The sequence below is a fragment of the Sceloporus occidentalis genome, unplaced genomic scaffold, assembly GCF_023333645.1.
Source record: "Sceloporus occidentalis isolate IW3139 unplaced genomic scaffold, rSceOcc1.0.p SCAF_1, whole genome shotgun sequence".
Lineage (NCBI taxonomy): Eukaryota > Metazoa > Chordata > Lepidosauria > Squamata > Phrynosomatidae > Sceloporus > Sceloporus occidentalis.
Genome location: NW_028316981.1, coordinates 171831741 through 171852616, shown reverse-complemented (window position 1 = coordinate 171852616; position 20876 = coordinate 171831741). Strand labels below are relative to the sequence as shown.

Sequence of the window (20876 nt, the reverse complement as noted above, 5' to 3'; positions counted from 1 at the left end):
GGTGTAGGTAGGATTGGGCACCCATAAAGGCCCATATGGGCATCCACTGCCATGCTTTGGAGCTTTCTGCTGTGGCAGCTCCTCTCTAGTTGTCACTACCTGTTCAGCATCCCTCTGCAAGCATAAAAGCAAGGACAAGTGTAAGGAAATGAAGAAGCCTCCTTGCACTACACTCTCTGTCGGGATATTTAGGTGGGGAGGACCAAGGGGGAGAAGGCAGGGGAGCAGGCAGTCATGGGCAAAAGAGGCAGCTCTTTCATTTTGGCCAGACATGAAGCTGGTAACTGAATTTTTCCCTTATGACACCGGTTCTCAAATCGTGGGGCAGGACTTCTGGTATGTGTGTGTGAGAATTGCTCAAAAGGGAGCAAGACTTGGAGGCTCTGATCCTTCTTCCTCCTTGTCTTCCCAACATTTTATGTGTAAAATTTATATGTTTGTTGAGTTAAACATTGGATTTACTTCAATAAAACTGTTCTAATTTGAACAATGTTATTTTATTATAAAATGTAAAAATATTAATATACAGTGAATTCTTGGTATCCACTGGGGTTTGATTCCAGGACCCCCTGTGGATACCAAAATCCATGGATGCTCAAGTTCCATTAAATACAACGGCATAGGAAAATGGCATCACTTATGAACTCAGCCCTCCATATCTATGAATTTTTTTATCCATGGATTCAAGCACCCATGACTTCAAAATATTTAAAATATATATAAATTCCCAAAAGCAAACCTTGATTTTGCCATTTTATATAAGGGACACCATTTTACTGAATCCTGAAACCAAACTTCAGTGCATACACGAAGGATTTGGAGATCTTTAAACAGAAGCTGGATGGCTATCTGTCAGAGATGCTTTGATTGTGAGTTCCTGCATGACAGGGAATTGGACTGGATGGCCCTTGTGGTCTTTTCTAACTCTATAATTCTGTGAGTCTATGGATACCAAGAACACACTGTATAAAATGGCAAAATTAAGGTTTCTTTTCTGGAATTTATATTTTTAAAAATATTTTCAATTTTAAAAAATATTGGAAAGTCAAATCCATGGATAAAGAACCCATGGATACAGAAGGCCACAAAATAAACAAAATATTTTTATTTATATACTACATTGAAGGGGAAGGGAGCACGAAATCCACATATAGATGTGAAGGGGAGTCCCAAGGGTAAAATGTTTGACTATCACTGCCCTATGCATTATTAGATATAGTTTTTATTCTCTTGGTTCTGAGTGTGAATGATGGAAAACATAATCCTTCACGTACCTTGTACTGGTCATTGGGACTCAGTTTATTCCATGGTTCAGGATTGTTCTTTCTATCCCAGCTGGAAATGAGGAAAAAGACATTAATTTCTATAATTATTGTTAGATTTCAATGTGCTTTTCAAAACTGTTTTAAATTAATGTTTTTAACATGCAATAAGATGGGGTTTGGTTCCAGGACCCGACATTGATACCAAAATCCATGGATGCTTAAATCCCATTATATATAATGATGTAGTATAGTGGTGTCCCTTATATAAAGTGGGAAAATCAAGCTTTGCATTTTGGATTTTTAAGCAATGTATTTTCAAGCTGTGGATAGTTGAAACCATAGATGCAGAATCCATGGACATGAAGGGCCAACTGTAAATTTTTTGTACTAGACATTGTTTTAATTTAATTCCAATCAAATGATGAGGCACCCCAGGTCTCATATTGGGAGAAAGGCTAGATCGAAAGAAAAGAAAATTATAAAATATAAATTTAAATTGTAACTAAAAATAGTAAATGACATTTATAATAAAATAAACATTATACAGTACTATGAATAAATAAATATAAGAATAAGAATATTATAATACAATAACCATGAAACATTAAAATTATAAACCAAAAAAGTAAACATAATAGCTAAACGTGCTATCTTCATTTCTCAACAGGAAAATATGTTCTCTCTTTGTAAGTGTGTGTATGTTTGAATGAGACGCTGTGAGCAATGGTCATTGGAGAACAATAATGCAACGCTTATTGTTATTGACATTACTGGGGCTGTATCTAGGGGTGCATCTACACTGTAGAAATAATGCAGTTTGAGTTTAACTGCCATGGTTCCATCCTACAGAATACCAGGAATTGTAGTTTTGTGAAGCACCAGCACTCTTTGACGGAGAAGGCTAAAAGACCATGTATAAATATAAATCCCAGGATTCCATGGGATGGAACTAGAAGACTGTGGTGCATAGACTGCATGATTTCTACAGTGTAGATGCACTCTAGGTCTTAGGTTTTCTTCCAGAAACCTCAGGAGCTCGGATGATCTTGAACTGGGAACCCGAATCCCTGCCCTGATGTAAATGTAGAGGCAGTGGCTGCATCCACATTGTAGCAATAAACCAAGTTGACAGTACTTTAACTGCCATGGTTCACAGCTATGGAATTCTGGGATCTGTAGTTTCCTGAGACATTTAGCCTTCTCTGTCAGAGTGCTCTGCTACCACAACAAACTACAAATCCCAGGATTCCATAGGATGGAGCTATGACCATTAAAGCGGTGTCAAACTGGATTATTTCTGCAGCCACTGTTATTCTTATCAGTTTATGTGCCACAACAATGGATGAAGTAGGCATACCTTACATCAGTGTCTTTGCAGCAAGGTAGTTGCTGACTCTGGCTCTATGGCAAGTCGTGCCACGTGCTGCTAACATGATGATAGTTGTAAACCATAAACTGCCAAATTGTGTTAACAATCCTCTTTTGTCAGCTACACAAACCACATAATCAATATGGAAAGAGCTTTGCTGCTGCTGTTTTTTTTTTTAAAAAAAAACCCCAAAATTGGCTTTTGAAGTGTAAACGTATTAACACTGGACAAGAAACAATTTGAAATTATCCAGTAACACAGAGGGTGGGACAGGTTTCTGTGAAAAAGTTGCTAGTTCTACAGGCTGCAAAGGGATCAAGCAGCACCTTTGAGACTAACTGAAAGACAGAAGTTGGCAGCATAAGCTTTCATAGACTTGAGCTTGAGGATCTGAGAACCCTTTTCATACTGATTTTCCAAACTAAAATGGCTCTCTTCCCCCCAAATCCCCCTGCAGAGCCCCTCCCTCCCTCCTGGAAAGAGGGGCAAAGGAGGGAGAACCAAAGGTTTCATTTGGTGGGGGGGGAGGTTGGGACTGACCAGGGCCCCCTTTGGCCATCTCTGGGGGAGCTGGGTGGAGAGGAGGAGGGGGGCTCTTCCCCAGGGCTGGCTCTAGGTATTTGACCACCCTAGGCGAGAAATATTTTGGCACCCCTGCCACCCCATATAATTATTTTCACCCCTTGATTTCCGCTGTTTCATTTGTTAAAGCTAAACATGACATAAAACTTAGGTTCCAATCTCTCATCATAGTACTGAGAATTAGTCAAAAAGCCAATTAAGTTTTTCTCCTTATCTCCTTACATAGAATACAGGGCAGCTGTGCCCCCCCCCCCCATCCCCTAAGATAATGTAACGATAGAGTACTCACCTAAACAACTAAAACTTCCTATTTACTTAGTTTAAAACTTGTCATAAGAATGCAATACAGTATTAAACGTACTAGGCAAACATTCAAAATCAAACACAAACACTGAAACACTACTGCATGATCACTACCAAAAATGCAAAATACGAAAACAGACTAGTTTGTTTGTTGTAAACAGTAAACTCAAGATGACTGGAGATCCATGTTGTGGCACCAAGGGTAAGGACGGTGGGTGGCGAGAGGAGAGGAGGCTGTTGACCTGGAGGTTACAATCAAGGTGCATGCGAAAGGTGGATGATGTACCATGTGATCATGCCACGAACACGGGGGGGGGGGCACATTTATGTTTTGGCCATTGTACAAAGAAATCGTCATACGGTAGCTTGCTTTTACGTCGCTTGCTGTAAGGAAGCCAAGAGGATGAGAGAGAGACCCCCCCCCCCAATAGCATCCTGGGAACTGGGCTGAGAGACCCACAGGATCCCCACCACAGAGAGAGAGAGAGAGAGAGAGAGAGAGAGAGAGAGAGAGAGAGAGAGACTGAGAGAAACCCACAAAAAACTATGGATGCTGGCCATGAAAACATTCGACTTCACATTGAAAATGAACAGTTTCTTATGTAACACAGCTTTCTGTTGCTGAGTAAGTGCTCTGAATGCAGTTAAGTCCCAGGTTCAATCCCTAATATCTCTAGCTAAAACAGTATCCATCAGTGGCCTATGATATTAGCAGGGGTGGGCTCACTCCACCATTTCAAGCTGAGCCTTCCAACCTAGCCTGTGGACTGTCTTGAGAACATCAAGCTGCTAATATGTACTTGTCCAGTATGCTCCAACTTTTCACTGATGAAAAACAGGACACGTGTAGCCAAGCAACATCAGAGTGTGTCCAAGACGGCAGAAATTATTGAGGAAGAATAGATAAGCTAGGACAGGCTGCAGCAGTTAGCTTTTGTCTGAACCTACTGGAAAGGGCAAGATTCTGCCCTCTTCCGTCCTATCCCCCCATTGAGTTAAATGGGTGAAAACTACTTTTCTACTTGGAACTCAATTTGCAGCAACTGAAGTAAGCTGAGAAGAAAGGGGGAAAGTGGGAGGATGAGAGAAAAACTAGGACATTTTAAAAGCAGCTGAAAGAGTGGGACTACAGAAGATTAATCAGATTGTCCTTGCCAAATCGGGAAAGATGGAGGAGATGGACGGTTTGCTGTCCCACTGAAGAGCCACTGTTTGTCACAGGAGACAGTACACTGGTAAATAGACCAATGGACCAACGCGGTGTAACTGTTTCCTATGTACTGCATGCATCTCAGTCCTTGAAAAAAAATGTGTATTTAGATTATAGCTCCTAGCTTCCTTCACCACCATGGTGACTGACTCTATGTAAAGGCATAACTGATAACTACTGAGTTTGGTGATATGCTACAGAAAATACAAATTTTGGGGACCCAACGTGGAAAGAAACCGCAGAGTGTGAAAGAGTGTGTGTAATGTGGCAGGGGGAGGCAGTGAGGACTGTCATGGGATGGAATGATAGCTGATTTTCTGAAATGTTAGATTGGATGAGTCAGTAGAGAATATACTGTCGAGAAGAATTGCACAATAAGTAAGACAGGGAAAGCTAAATGAAGCCCAGGAGGAGATTTCTAGCATAGTTGGGAGAATTTACCTACTGTACTGAAAAAGTTAATGAAAACCAAGATGCTGAGTTATTCCATGCCCAGTATATAAGGATACAGAATACTTTCTCTTCATGGTACAAGGTCACACTTCTTTTTGATAAATTTCTATTAATCTCTTGTGTGATTTTATGATCTTTTTTTTCATGGAAAGCTCAGAGGTAATGCTAAATACCTGAAGAATATCTGCCTAAAAATACCTGCCCAACTTCAAGGCCGATATACAGTAGTAGCAGGATAGAAAGATTTCCACAGATGACACTAATAATTTCTTTATTCTTGTGTGCCGCACTGGAAGTGGCTGAAATCTGATGCTTGAGGGAAAATATGAAAGTACGCATGGGACATACATGGACAAATTCATCCTCTGTAGGTCCCACTCATATTCAGCCAGTCCCACAGAATGCCTTAAATGTAAGACTGATGCCTTCATCTTCCATGAATCTGTTCAATCCAGTTTTTTTTTAAATGGAAGAACCATTATGCTATTGGCCTTCAATATCTTATGGGCAGTGAGTATTACAGCTGAATGATGTGTTGCAGGGGGGAAGTGTTTGGGGTCTGGTGTGGCTACAGCCATACCGGAGCCCAAATAAAAGGCACTGTCCTCCCTAGCAATCACAGCCTCCCAAAGGCAAGGTATGGCCTCTGGAGGGCCATTTGGGCTCTGGCTTGGCTGCAGCTCCCCACAGCAGTCTCTGCAGCTTGAGAGGATAGTGCTACGGCTTGATGGGACAGTGCTATGGCCTCCAGATGACAGTTTAGGTCCTGGTGTGGCTGCCTAAACAGAAGGCACTGCCCCCAAATAGCCTCTACTGCATCTTCTGGAGGGCCATTTGGAGTCCAGCATTGCTGCTAGGCAAGCAAGAAAGGGATGCAATGCCCTTTTTTGCTTGACCATCAGCTGTGGCAGTCCCACTGGGTGTACCTCTCCACCAGATGTATATATACCCCCTGCGGGGTGTCACTCAGTGCAGTCTGCACCCCCTGCATGTCATTAGTGATGCCATTGCTGTTAGCACCAAATCCGCAGAGCTAACCCTACCCAAAACATATGTACTGTAGACCACTGAAACACCTTAAAAGGGAGCACCAAGTAGGCTTGCTCAGGGCAATGGAAAAAGCAGACTCTGAACATCAAGGCCAAGACCTACTGAGCAAGAGGGAAAAAGGGCTGATGGAAGCAGCATCTAATAATTCCCATTTCTTTCCAAAAGGCTTAGGAAGGCAACTCTGGAAAAGATAAAATGGGTAGGATGGGGCCATGAAAGAGGAGTTTCCAGTGCCAGCCCAGATGACCAAATGACTTAAGATGGAGCAAGGCAATCTGTAAGAGGTTCTCATCATTTGGATTGCTGCTAATAAATAAAGCATGCTATTATACACTGTATTGCTGGTAGAATAAAACAAAACAGTACCCTCTCTTCAAGCATGCTGTCATTTCATTATCATTACGTCAACAAATTTAGCTTACTGATGCTCTAGTGGGACATATCAGGAGAATAGCAGTGTGAAATGAATTGCCAAGACTCAGCAATCAACAACAGCTTTTATGAATTATTTTTGTTTTTTTTTTTGGAAAAACAGCAAATTTTGTATATGTCTACTACAAAATCTGTTGGATTATCTGTCTGAAACTGAGCTGTCTAATTTCATTTTAGCATCTCCACATGATATGTGTTTGTGTGAATACATAGGTTGTAGTCTTTCGGGTTTTCCAGTGCATGGCAAAGAAGAGTGCTAGTTCAGATTCCCAAAATCTTTTCTTATTCAAAAAAGTGTTGAGTTGGTCCACATCAGAATCACAAAAACAGGTGGGAACCAAATTACGGGGCCCAAGTGCAGGCCTAATACATGTCCAGGCTATTTGAAGGACTGTATCCTCCACACAAATCTGCCCATGTTTTGAGATCTTCTGGAGAACCCTGTCTCTCTACCTTCACATGGCCATTTGATTGTAACACAGGAGAGGACCTTCTCAGTGGCTGATCATGGGCTTTGGAACTCCCTTCCAAGAGAAGCCCCAGTGGCTCCTTCCTTACTACCTTTCAACAAACATGTGAAGACTTATTTTCTTATTCCAGCAGGCCTTTGGGTATTGATTTTTAAAGGGGAAACAAGCATTGTATAATGTGCTGGAATTTTTTTAATGGTTTGTGTCTTTAACTAGTTTTAATTTTTTTATATTTGATTGCTTTTTAACTTTCATATGCTATGAATTTGTAACTGTGTTTGTTTTAACTGCTGTAACCCATGCTCAGTCCTAAACTGGGAAAAATGTGGAATAATAATAATAATAATAGCCAGAATTCCAGATGTGCTACTTAGTTGCATAGCTAAGTAGCATCTCCCAGCCCAATCCCACTCAATCCTGATTTACTGGACGGCAGCTGCTGCAAATGACAGTGATCTCTTCTCCTATCAGTTGAGGCACAGCAGACTGATGTTTCTAAACACTCTTCCATCAGTGATATCTGGCATGAGGAGGAATTTTGACAAGAATCCTGTTTCTGACTGTCGCACAAGAGGTTGTTCTAAGGAGCGGAGTGGAAACATTAGTCTGCGGCACCCCATTGATAGGAAAACACACTTCCATCACTTGCAGCAGCTGCTTACCAGTAAGTCAGGATTACGTGATTTTTGCTATTGAATACATACGGATCATGCATGCGAATTGGTTATGAATATATAACTCAAGGTCACTCATTTGTAACTTTGATCATGAATTCCAGCCAAGAACAGCAACAACAATGTAGTGACACAGATTTACTCAAAAAATTACAGAACATCATAAACTATGTAAGTCTGACCTAACCTAACCTCAGTCTCCCATCTCAATCAATAAGCAGGCAGTAATCAATAACACTTCACATCTCTTGTAAATATCTAGTGGAATATAGCTAGATGCGTGATTTACCCTGATACTCTATTAATGGACATCTGTCTGCCCTTAATTCCCCATTCCCACTCCCATTGCCATCCGTTTCTCACTTGTTCTGTAAGCGAGTCCCCTGTGAGTACCAAGGTTTTATATATCCCTGCTTTTGTCATAGAGGTTAATGAGCCTTCAAATGTTGAGCAATCAACACATATGCAATCATCACACAGCGCTGCGATGAAAAAACTTTTCAATATTGTAGCTGTTTTTAATGTATTTTTGGGTGATGAATTTGAAAAACACAATAAAAATGTCATAACACACACAGTTCTTTTACAAATCTGATGTTTTTTTTTATCAGTTCAATTGTTACTCCGCTTTGATTAAATGTGGACACTGATGTTCCAGTGTGTGTGTGTTTTTTAGTGCTTTTGAAGAGATATTTGTGTTTCATGTCAGTGAATTAAAGTCTTTTGAAAATCTGTTAGAAGACTTTAACCCCTTTCTTGCTCTTTGTAGGATCATTTCATTCAGTCACATATTATAACACAGAAACATCAAAGCAAGTTGTGAAAAAACTATAGAATGTGATGGAGCAAGTCTGAGGTCATTTTTGGATTTAGAACACCAAATCCCTAAAAAAAGTTGTTATGACCCTCAGTTTTGCAGATTTGTGTAATCAGCCTAAACTGAGCTTAAAAAAAAAAACATGTCCTAGAAGTTGTGCTTCTTAGGCAGTAAATTCAAAATGGCAACTCCTTCAGTCTACTAGGTAATTCTCTTCCAGCTCAGGTGGCAGCTGTATCCTATGGTTTAGGTTTGCCTACCCATTTGCATCCTATTGGACCTTAGAACGTTGCTTTTTTAAAATAATTAGTAACTGGAAGTTTTCAAAGATGTAGTCATGCTAATCTCTTGCAGCATAAAAAGGAAGAAGGGATGGGAAGTGGGGGGGAAAGAAGAAGGAATTAAGACTAACTGGTTTTTATTTTTCCATGCGTTTTCATGGATATAAACCCACTTCTTAATAATAACAACAATCAAATATTTATTTATATCCCGCCTCTCCCTATCGAGGATCGAGGTGGGTAACAACAGGTCAATATAACCATTACAGAAACAACAATATGCAATGCAGAGTGATATTCAGGCTTCAAGAGATAAAGCATATTTACACAGCTATGAGAGTTGGATGGAATGTAATAGGATCCAGAAAAATGTAATCATGACCCTTGTCCTAAATTTTCAAAAGGTTGCATAAGGTGATAAAGGTCTTTCAGATTTTTACAGTGGTTAGTATGCAAAAGGATCTTGCAGCACCTTTCAGACTAACTGAAAGAGAGAAGCTGGTAGCATGAGCTTTCGTAGACTAGAGTTTACTTCCTCAGATGCATGGGGAAGCAGGTGCAAGTCTATAAAAGCTCACGTTATCAGCTTCTCTCTTTCCATTAGTTTCAAAGGTGCTGCAAGATCCCTTTGCATACTGATTTTCCAGACTAATCCAGCTATGTCTTCAAATTTGCAGTGGTTAGTTATTGTTGATGTGTTGAAAGCAATACTTCTGCTTACCAAAAGCCAATTTCCTTGGTTCAAAAGCTTCTCTGAGAAAATTCCTTTTGTTATATGTGCAGCAGCGAGGACTCTTGTATTATTATTATTATTATTATTATTATTATTATTAACCTTTATTTATAAAGCGCTGTAAATTTACACAGCGCTGTACATACAATCTTTTTAATTGGATGGTTCCCTGCCCTCAGGCTTACAATCTAAAAAGACACGACACAGAAGGAGAAGGGAGTGGTGGTGGGGAAGGGACCTGTCTAGTAAGATAATACATATAAAATACATAGCAATACAGGAAATGATTCAATAAAACAGACAACAAAAGAACATCAAATAGCAAGTGACAATTATGCAATGCCTGGGAACGCTTCTCTGAACAGGATGGTCTTCAGCTCCGTTTTGAAGCTGGTTAAGGAAGTGATGGCTCTTGCTCGCAGGGGAAGAAGGTTCCAGGAGTGAGGGGCAGCGAGTGAAAAGGGGCGAATCCGAGATGGGGCAGAGGAAATCCTGGGCTGGGACAGCAGACCTTGACTACCAGAACAGAGGGCCCTAGTGGGAAGGTGAGGAGAAAGAAGGTCTGATAAGTAAGGAGGGGCCAGCCCATGGAGGGCTTTAAACGTCGACAGCAGGAGCTTATACTGAATGCGGAAAGGGAGGGGGAGCCAGTGAAGGGATGCCAACACAGGAGAGATGTGGTCAGAGCGGTGGGTGGATGTGATAATGCGTGCAGCTGAATGCTGGACAGAAATTAAAGGACGGAGGTGAGAGAGAGGAAGCCCAGCCAGGAGGACGTTACAGTAATCAAGTCGTGAGATCACTAGGGCATGAACCAGGATCTTGGCAGTAGAGGCAGAGAGATATGGTTGGATTTTGGCAATATTGTATAAGAAGAATCTACAAGCCTTGGCTGTGGTCTGGATCTGAGGGATACACGACAGAGAAGAATCAAAGATAAAACCAAGACTATTAATAGATGTAGTGTGTGATGAAGCCATTGACTTTGTTTATATTGTGCTAATGGATTAGAATTTGTGAATATAATTCAATTCAGTTGTTTTTCTTTATAGTCTTCTTTTGTAATTTCTTTGTTCAAGGACTCTGACCTTTAAAGCTTGTACTATATGTCCGGGGAAGCTGAAATGTTCTGCAACTGGTTTTTGAGTATTGCTACTTCTAATGTCTAATTTTGTCCATTTATCCTTTTGTGTAAAGACTGTCCTGTTTGTCCAATGTAGAGTAAAGAGGGGTATTGCTGGCACAGGATGGCATGTATCATGTTGGAGGACAAATAAGTGAACGTACCTCTGATGTTGTGGGTGATATTACTGGCCACTCTAATATTGCTCCCAGAGTAGATGTGGGGACAAAGTTGGCATATGAGTTTGTGGCAGGGTCTTTTCCTTGTATTGTCATCCCTGTTATGTATCCTGTTGTTAAGTGAGTAGCTGTTTAAGATATGGTGGCTGTCTGTTGGCCAATAAAGGCCTGTCTTCCAGAACTTGTGAAAGGATTGTATTATATTCTAAAACTGCTTGTAGCTTGATGATATGTTTAAGTGATCTTAGCTAGGGACTGTAGGTGACTACTAAGGGTGTTCTGTCATTTTGTGTTGTTGGTATATCCCATAATAGATTGTTCCTAGGAATTAATCTTGCTTTGTTTTTTCTTTCTTTCTTTACTTCATTAGGTGGATACTGTAGTTTGAGAAATGTCTGTAAATCCATGAGTTTTGAGTCTCTGTTTTGTGGGTCTGAACAGATGTAATTATATTGGAGGCTTGGCTGTAAACAACAGATTTTGTAGTGTGTACTGGGTGGAAACTGGAGGTGTGTAAATATGTGTAGCGATCAGTGGGTTTTCGATAGACTGTGAGTAAAGCAAGACCAGGGTGTGGTCAAAATGGCAAAAGTTATTAAGGAGGAAGAACAGACAAACCAGGAGAGGCTGTGGCAGAGTTGCACTTGCAAAGTTAATTGAATGCAAACTCATTTTGCAGCCATTGAGGTAAGCTGAGGCCAAAGTGGGAAAGTGAGGAAGACACCAAGTGGGATATTTTAAAAACAGTTTAAAAAGTGGAATGACAGAGGATTAACCAGAATTACTCAAACTGGGACAGTTAAAGGGTGTAATGCAAGGCAAGGTGCAGGACAGGGGCACCAATGTTTTTTCAGTTGCTATTTTCTCATTCACACAGGGATAAGGGGATAAGGGGACTTTTTTTGGGGGGGTGTCTGTGTTTATATAGCTAGACAGTAAATAAGGTTAATACATTTTTAAGGTGGAAATGGGCTGTTTTAAGCCAGGTAAGGTATAGACATAAAGAATGGCATTTTAATGCATATTTACCTGTCAAGCAATGGCCACAGAATGTGGTGAGGTGCCTGGGGGAAATAAACTGCATCTTTCCATTTAAATGAATATCCAGGACAACGGCTGACATGATATTGAGGCCTGACAGCGAAGGAAAGCTGCCTGTCAGCTGCAGGCTTGTCCTCTTATAATGGGGCTGTGTTAACTTAACTCTTCTCAGGTCAGTGTAGAGCCTAGATCCCATTTAAACTATAATACAATAATAAAGCAGAGCAATGGGGGGCATCACTGTCTGCAGTTACAGTGGATAGAGTGTTCTCATTTACAGAAGAAACTGGGTGAGGACTCTTTAAGATGGAGATTTTGGGTCCAAATTTTAGACTTTGAAAATACTGAGCCATCATCACTACCGACCATAAGATCTCCAGCCACTCTCCTTTCCATTCCTCCAAAGACCTCCAAAGAAAAAGCCAAATGCCCCATCCCCATATGCATTCACTGTTCTTGTTGTGCTTAAGAGGACCCTACTGCAACTTGTCTAGGGCTGCACCCACACTGTAGAAATAATCCAGTTTGGCCCTACTTTAACTGTCATGGCTCCACTTTATGGAATTCTGGGATTTTCAGTCTGTTGTGGCACAGAACTCTGTGACAGAGAAGGCTCAATATCTCACAAAACTACACACACACCAACAGCAGTCTTACTGGTTCCCAGAATTTCATAGCCCTGAGCCATGGCATTTAAAATGATGTCAAATTGGATTATTTCCGCCATGCGGATACAGCCTAGATAAAGCAATCTAGAACAAGCTGCCCTACCATTAGACAGTGTAAGACTCAGACCCAGGTCCTCACATCTGGGAACCCTGAGTTCAGCAGCGTAGTTTAGGGAGTATAGGCCAGACTGTGTGACACACAGAACTCTGCCCTCCAAAAGACCAGAATGACTAAGGCAGTGGCATCTCAGTGGTGGGTGTCAGCCAGTTGGGGGGGGCAAACTGCCCTATCACCCTCTCTGCCCACCAGCTGGCCCACCACTGCCCATTAAGACTGCTGTTGGTGTGTGTGTGTGTGTGTGTGTGTGTGTGCGCTGCAAGTTCTGGATGGTCATTTGGGCTCAAGCATAGTTGTTCAGGGCAGCGGCCATGCTGGACCTGAAACAAAAGGCACGTCCTGATTCCGCAGCCTTTTGATGTGCATTTGGGATCCAGAGCAGCTGCTTTGAGGAGAAGCTGCGTTGGGCCCCAAGCGAAAGGCACTCACCCTGCAAGCAGTGCCCACTGCTTGAGTGGCAGTACTGTGGCCTCTGGAGGGCCATATGGGATCCAGTGTGGCTGCTTGGAGGGACATGAAGCCCTTTCTTGCTCACCCAGCAGGTACGCCATCCCCACCGGGTGTACATCCCACTCTGGGTTGTCAGCCAATGTGGTCCTCACTCCCCGCACTCCCCTAGTGATGCCACTGGGCTAAGAGGTTCAGGAGGAAACAACTGCAGAAGCTCCCACTGCTGTCTACCTGAATCTGCTGCCTGAGTTGATTTCTTCACTCTGCCTAAGGGGCAGCTTTGAACAAAGTGACTCCCACATGAGCACTTCCTTACAAGCAAGATGAAATTCTAGCCTCCTTCCCCAGCGCATGTTGAAGTACTATGAACTCAAGGCAGCACACAGCAAAATGATGCTGGGGGTCTCAAGTGGCCACATTTTTGCCCACTCCTGCTTTACAGCAACTTTGTTAGTCCCCCACCTGGGTTACTTAACAGCTAGAAGAGGCCTTTTTAAAAATACAAGGATGTAAACTCCCCCCCCCCCTCACACCTACCCTATAAGTAGAGCTGGAGGAACCTATATTTGAAATTCTGCATCATTTTGAATCTCATGGCTCTAATGTCGAAAGTGACATTTCAAACAGGTCATTCAAATTCTGAATATGAATTTTTTAAATCTCAGAATGTTAGTTCTCTGTTGGCGCTTCTTGACGGCTTTGATTTTGGCAGGTGTCAAACATGAAATCTCATAGAGCTGTTCACTGTCAGATAGTAGTAATGCTACCACACATCATCTATCAATTGCTAGCAAATATCCATAATACCTTTATGTCAGCTGTAATCAAACAGAGCCAAATATAGGCCAGAATCCAACAATGGGCTGGGTCCAATTATGGGATTTCTTTTCTTTAGTGGAATGCAAATGGCTCTCCTCCTAGAGTCTTCCATGGCATCCCAAAAACTGATTTGTAGAGAGCATAAAAACCCTCTGGGTCCAGTTTTCAGTTACCATGGGTGGATGGAGAAGAGACGGAAGGAAAGGAAGGGAAAGAAACTTCTGTTGTTCTAGCTGACCTTATATATCCTCCAACTGTACTGATCTGGCAGGGACAACCCTGATTAATCCTCTGTTGTCCCACTCTTTCAGCTGCCTTTAAAATGTCCCAGTTTCTTTCTCCTCCTCCCACTTTGCCCCTTTCCCCTCAATTTACTTCAGTTGCTGCAACCTGGTTCCATAATGCAAAAGTAGTTTGTACTCAATTCACTCGAGAGAGGACAGAGGAGAGAAGGGGGCAGAATCTTAACCTTCCCAATAGGTTGAGGCAAAAGCAAATTGCTGCAGCCTCTGCTACTTCCTGTTTTCTTTCTCATTAATTACTTCTTCCATCTTGACCATACTCTGATGTTGATTGCGCATGTCCCAGTTTTTATCTGTGAAATGTTGAGTGGTATGTGACATTCAGTGCTAGCATGGCACTGGACATAGGCCAATATCTCTTTGAAACTATGTTTTAATAGGTTTTAAGTGTCATTATAGCTGTCTTTGATCATGTTTTTAATAGTATTGATATCTAATTTCTTTTTAACTTTTGTAAATTAATGTTTCAGCTGGATCTTTGAAAATCATTGTAAGTCACGTTGCATGCCATTTTGTGAAAAAAAACGGGGGGGGGGGGAATATTTATTGAATTTATTTATTTATTACATTTTTTCCCTGACTCCCAAGAGATCATGATGATAAAATCCTATCCTTTTATCCTCCCAAGAACCTTAGCCCTATTTAGGTGTAACAAAACAGCATGAAAAAATCCATGACCATACTATGCCAACCTTCTGTGGTGGAACTAGAAGGTCGGCAGAGAGGTTGAGGGGTGTTTGATTGAACATGGCTGGCTGTCTTGTTGACTAGAACATTCTGGGAGATGTAGTAAAAAACTGTGCCTGATCCTAATCTGACTCTTTCAAATCACTAGATTGAATCTCAGTACATAAATACTACAGTACTAAATTATTACTGCATGGCAGCTGTGCAAACTAATACATATACAAAACTAACATTGTATAATAGCTGTCAAAAATCATCTCATTTAAATGACTGAATACTAAAATGAAAGATAAACATCTGTCTAACACAGATGTCAAGTATTCAATGAAAACTGAGGGACAATTCATGGGTTATGGGCACAGAACCCTTATGAAAATGGAAAAACTACAAATAATAAAACACTGTTTTTTCAACTTGAGAAAACACCTCTTAGGAATCTCTAGGTCCTTCAGTGCAACTCTGTGGTCAATCTCTGGCAGAGTTGCACTAGAGGACCTAGAGATTCCTAGAGAGAATGTATTACTCAGATCTGTGAATAATCAAATCTGCAAAAGTCAAAGCCACAAATGTGGAGGGCTGACTATATTTCAATATCCAGGGAACATCTTAGTATTTTTTTACATAGTAATTCTCAGAATGTGAGTTCAGGGGAGATACTTCCAAGCAAATTGATTTCAGCTTCTACAGTTAGTCATTCTCCTAATTTTTAGTCTTCTTCCCTTTACTCTGTGTCTGGCTGCAGCTGCCTCACACACGGTGCAAGAAAATGAAGAGAAGATCTCCATGTGTGAAGCTGAAGGCATGGAACTGAGCCTTTAAAATTAACATTTAAAAAACCCAGAGAAACTCTGGTGAACTCCTCCTGTATCTATGACAACTGTCTGCTGGAGAGACCACCAGGATTGGTGCCATGATAGAACTCCATCTGATTGTAACATTGGATCCAAACAGGTGGGTCCCATGGAGAAGCCACATTTACCCTCTGACATATACTGCACATGGATCTCACTGCTAGTTATTCAATTTGTGCATTTGTCCTTACACTTTTGCATTTATGTATCTGCCTGTTACTGTTGAGGGTCGAAGATCAGGGCGAGGGGGAAGAGCATTGGCATGAGAGCACACAGCCTTGAAAAAAGTATACCATGCAATATTTCATAGAAAAAAACCAGGACGTACGTGGCCAAGCAACATGAAAGTGTGGTCATGATGACAGATGTTATTAATGAAGGACACACAAGCCAGGAGATGCTGCACCAGTTTGCTTTTGCCTGAGCCTACTGGGAAGGGAAAACTCCACCCTCTCCTCTCCAAAATGTCTGCCATTTTACCTTTCATTCTTAATTTCTCATAGTTTTATAGCTCTGTACCATGGTGGGAATCATATGTTCTCCAAATTTTGGATAACTGAAACTCCCAACATTCCTTAACATTGGCTATGCTGGCTAGGGCTGCTGGGATTTGCAGTGTTGTTGTTGTTGTGGTTATGTGCCTTCAAGTCATTTCCAACTTATGGTGACCCTAAGGCAATCCTACTGGGATTTTCTTGCAAGTTTCTTCAGCGGGGGTTTGCCTTTGCCATCCTCTGAGGCTGAGAGAGTCTGAGTTGCCCAAGTCTGAGAGAGTCTGAGTTGTCGGTTTACATGGCTGAGCCAGGATTTGAACTCTGGTCTGTAGAGTCATAGTCCATTGCTCAAACCACTATACCACGCTGGCTCACAATAACATAATTCCCAGCCCTGATCTATATTAATGGATGGTATTTTTTTTAGAAGCTAAAGGTAAAGGTGAATGTCTAGTCGTAACCGATTATAGGGGGCAGTGCTCATCTTCGTTTCTAAGCTGAAGAGCCAGCATTGTCCAAGGACTGCTCTGGTGGTCATGTGGCCAGCATCATTCCACCGAATGCTGTTACCTTCCCACTGGGAAGTGGTACCTATCTATCTACTTGCATTTGCATGCTTTTGAATTGCTAGATTGGCAGACGCTGGGACTAGTAATAGGAACTCACCCCATCATGAAATACCCAGGCCTCAAACTGCCAACCTTCTGATCTTCTGATCATCAGAATTGGCGTCTTAACCACTAAGCCACTGCATCCTAACCACAAGCAATATTCCAGCTATTCTCTCACATCAAAATATTTGATTCAGATTTTTTTAAAGGGCATTAGTAACATATTATAAGTTGAGGCACTGGTTTCTGTGGATGAGGAACAAGTCTCTGGAATTTGTTTGGGTCTGTTGGAGTACAGAAACTCTCTTTGAACAAAGAGAATAGGAGGAGGTTTGCCAGCTTTTCAGTCAGCCTCTGTAAAATGTTCCTGTCACATAAGGTGGCCAATACATTTAATATAGACTACATATCTGCAATCCTTACTATAAACCCTAAGGACTGCCATCTTGTAAACAAGCAGATATGGAGCCCTGGTGGCGCAGTGGTTAAATGCCTTTACTGCAGCCATTCACTCAAGACCACAAGGTTGCGAGTTCAAGACCAGCAAAAGGGCCCAAGCTTGACTCAGGCTTGCATCCTTCCGAGGTCGCTAAAATGAGTACCCAGACTGTTGGGGGCAAATTAGCTTACTTGCTAATTAGCTTACTTGCTGTTCACCGCTATGATCTTTGGAATAGCGGTATATAAATAAAACAAATTATTATTATTATTATTATTTATAACTGTGGTGAAAATGTTTTACCCCCATGCTATGAAAAAAGTTTACCTTCGCATTTTTGTGTATCAGGCATGCTGTAGTGGATATCCTGGGTGATAGCCATGTGACCCTCAGTGGTCCCAAAACCTTTTTGGGCTGCGCACCCTTTCTACTTGCATAACAACTCTTGTGCAAACCCTCCCTGCTATTTCTTGATGTTAGGCATACTGTTCTGCAAATTTAAAACCACCGCTGCTCCCTTTGCACTTGGTCACTTTGGGAACAGCAACCAAGCTGCTGGCTGAGCAACAACCAAGAAGCTTCTCACCCACACCAGCCTTGTGGCAAAAGCCACAAAACACACACACACACACACACACACACACACACACCTGTATATCCTCTACTACCTCTTCCCTTAGCCAATCTGAGGAAAGAAAGCAGAAGCAGGAGTGTAGCTCCAACCTGCACAACCAAGTCCCAGCAAAATTCTCAAAGCTTAAGCCAGGTCTCAAAAGTGAAAGCTCCTTTTTGCCACCACTTCTTTCATGCTGCCACATGCTTTAGCTCCTTGCTCCAGTCACTCAGTCTCTCCCAAAATGGCACTGCTCCAAGCCACAGAAGCAATGCTCTGCACCCAGGCGTTGCAAGAATTTCCTAACTGCCACTACAAGTGAAAAACACAGCTAAGGAAGTGAACTTGTGTGGGCAGGTGAAGGATGGGAGACACCACCTCATGAAGCAATCAGTGAGACTTTATGGTGATTTTAAGGGATGCTGAAAAGAAGTTTCATCAACCCTCATCCTCACCACAGTCCTAAAGGCTGCTGGATCTCCTTGATGCATCTTTTTTGTGCACCAAATCATCCTTATTTCATCTTCACAAAGTGGGAATGAGGACCCAGAAACAGCCAGTCAACAGCTGGGTGATGTGGAGATGGGGATTTATCCTAAGTTCCACATAGCACAACACCTTCATGAGGCTGGCACTGCATGGGCAGTTCTGCATCAAAGGAGAAAGTTCAGAGAGACCCTCTACGTTTTGCTTATGTATGGAGACTGAATACCCAGCCATGTTCTCCTGGCATTATTATTGCCATACATAGGCTGTCAGCAAACCATGTCCATCCTATATATCTTGCTTCTTTTGGTGGTAGCAGAAGAAGTGTCTGTCTGTCTGTCTGTCTGCCTATCATTCCTGCAGTCTTGGAAGACCTATTATGGCAGACCCTGAGGCGAACACATCATTTACCTGGGCTGGCCCCAGGCTCTGCCAGCCACCTGATTTTTGCACTGAGTGGTTAACTGGGCAAGGTCAGAGGAACTAAGTCAGAGGCTACATACTATTTCTGTATTGGCAGAGAAATGTTGTATTTCTAATACAACATGTCACTCCACTGGTACCTACTTAGGAACCATTGATCTCGATCTCCCCCTTTCACCTTTCTGTCTGTATCATGCAGTCTTCCAGAAGTCATTGGATTGCATCTCCCAGCATTCATCACTCAAGGCTTTGCTGCTTTTTCTAACCCCTTCTAGTTAGTGGTTCTAGAGCAGGGATGGCCCAAGTGCAGCCCACAGCTTCCATATGGCCTCCCAGGGTCATTTTTGTGGTCTTCAGAGACCCCACAAGGGCTGATATTTTTTTTTGCCCCAAATATCTAGGGACCATTTTCACCAAGTTTTGTAAGCTCTCTGGACAATTTTAGGCACAGAAAAGGCCTTTTAACAAACTGGAAGTGACTTCTGGACATTTCCTATTTTGGGGGAAAAAAAGGCTCTCTGGGCTCTAAAACCATGGCAAAAATGCCCTGCCACAGCCCCTAGAGGACAGGAGGCATTGGGGGGCAAAAATATTGAGTTTTCTTACAGTGGAGGGTGTGATAGGGATGCAGGCCCCCCTACAGGTCTCCTGGGGGGGAAATGTGGCCACCTGGCCTCCCAAAGGGTTCCAGCATGGTGCAGTGGTTGGACTACAACTGGAAACTAGGGTTCAAATCCTCACTTGGTCATGGAAACCCATGGGGTGACCTTAGGCAAGTCACACTCTCTCAGCATCAGAAGAAGACAAAAACAAACCCCCTCTGAACAAATCTTGCCAAGAAACCCACATGATATGTTCACACCTTAGGGTTGCCATAAGTCAGAAATGACTTGAAGACACACAACAACAACTTGCTCTCCTAAGTTGCCTAATCCTCATGCAGACATTACGGTTACTCTTTCTATCTTTACTTCCTCTCACAATCCCCTGGGAACTGGTGTTGGGAGCTGAAGTTGGATCAGAGTATCCATAACAGAATGCTGAGCATCTTTCTGAACCATGGTCCCCAAGGACTCTGTGTGGGAAGCCAGAACAGCCAAATCTGACATATGATAGTATAGATTTGCATTTCAAATATGCCTACAAGATGCAAGTTAGAGTAAAAGTGATGTGGCCCCAGAAGAAATACACTCGATAGTTTAACTGTAAGGAGAAGGGAGTCTGGTCCAGTGCCTGGAAACTTTTCAAATGTGGGGCAGGGTTGATAAATTTTCAAGGGACAGAAGAAATTAGGAGGTGAAATATTTTCTCTCTATCACATAATCTCTGGTGGATTTTTGTTCTTGTTGTTGAACCATGATGTACGTCAGAACTTCTTTCCATTTTGACTTGGAGGTGTCATTGAGCAAATAGCATGTTATGGCTTTGGGAATAGGATGAAGGGGGGAGGTTACCGTAAGTCAAAAAAATAGTGCTGGAGATCAAGGCCAGGGAAAGTTCCCACGAGAAACTCTTTGTCAGACACTCATGGGCTCCTTCCTGCTCTGCTAACACTTTGGCCCTAGACAGGAAGCAAGAGACTAAACTTTCCATGTGGGAATCAGGCTCTGATATATGAAGATGCTTGGTTTGGCACCAGCAGAGAAAGGGAGCTTGGATGTTCTTATCCAATCCCTCATCACTCTTGGGTCTGACTTCTCTCAAAGCTTCAGCTGGTGGCTGGTCCCAACTTGGGTGACAATGTGTCTGACTATACAGAAGGCTGCCTGTAATTTGAAGGGCTGTTAGATGATGGTCCTCCATGTTGGCTGAAAAAATGTGACATGCCCAAGATTACCCAGTGGGTTTCTATGCCCAGTGGGTCTCCATACCCAAGATGGGATTTGAGACCTGCTCTCCAGAGTCGTAATCCAACACTCAAACTGCTAAGCAA

General features: G+C 42.2%; 1 protein-coding gene across 2 annotated transcripts in view; it reads right to left on the bottom strand.

Moving 5' to 3' along the window:
* COXFA4L2 (cytochrome c oxidase hypoxia associated subunit FA4L2) overlaps positions 1–20876 on the bottom strand; it is a 45211-nt gene that overhangs the window by 2179 nt on the left and 22156 nt on the right. For both annotated transcript variants that reach the window (XM_089509212.1, XM_089509222.1), the window contains exon 3: positions 1275–1335. In XM_089509212.1, coding sequence (XP_089365338.1) covers positions 1275–1335 — 61 coding nt within the window. The remainder of the gene's footprint in view (positions 1–1274; positions 1336–20876) is intronic.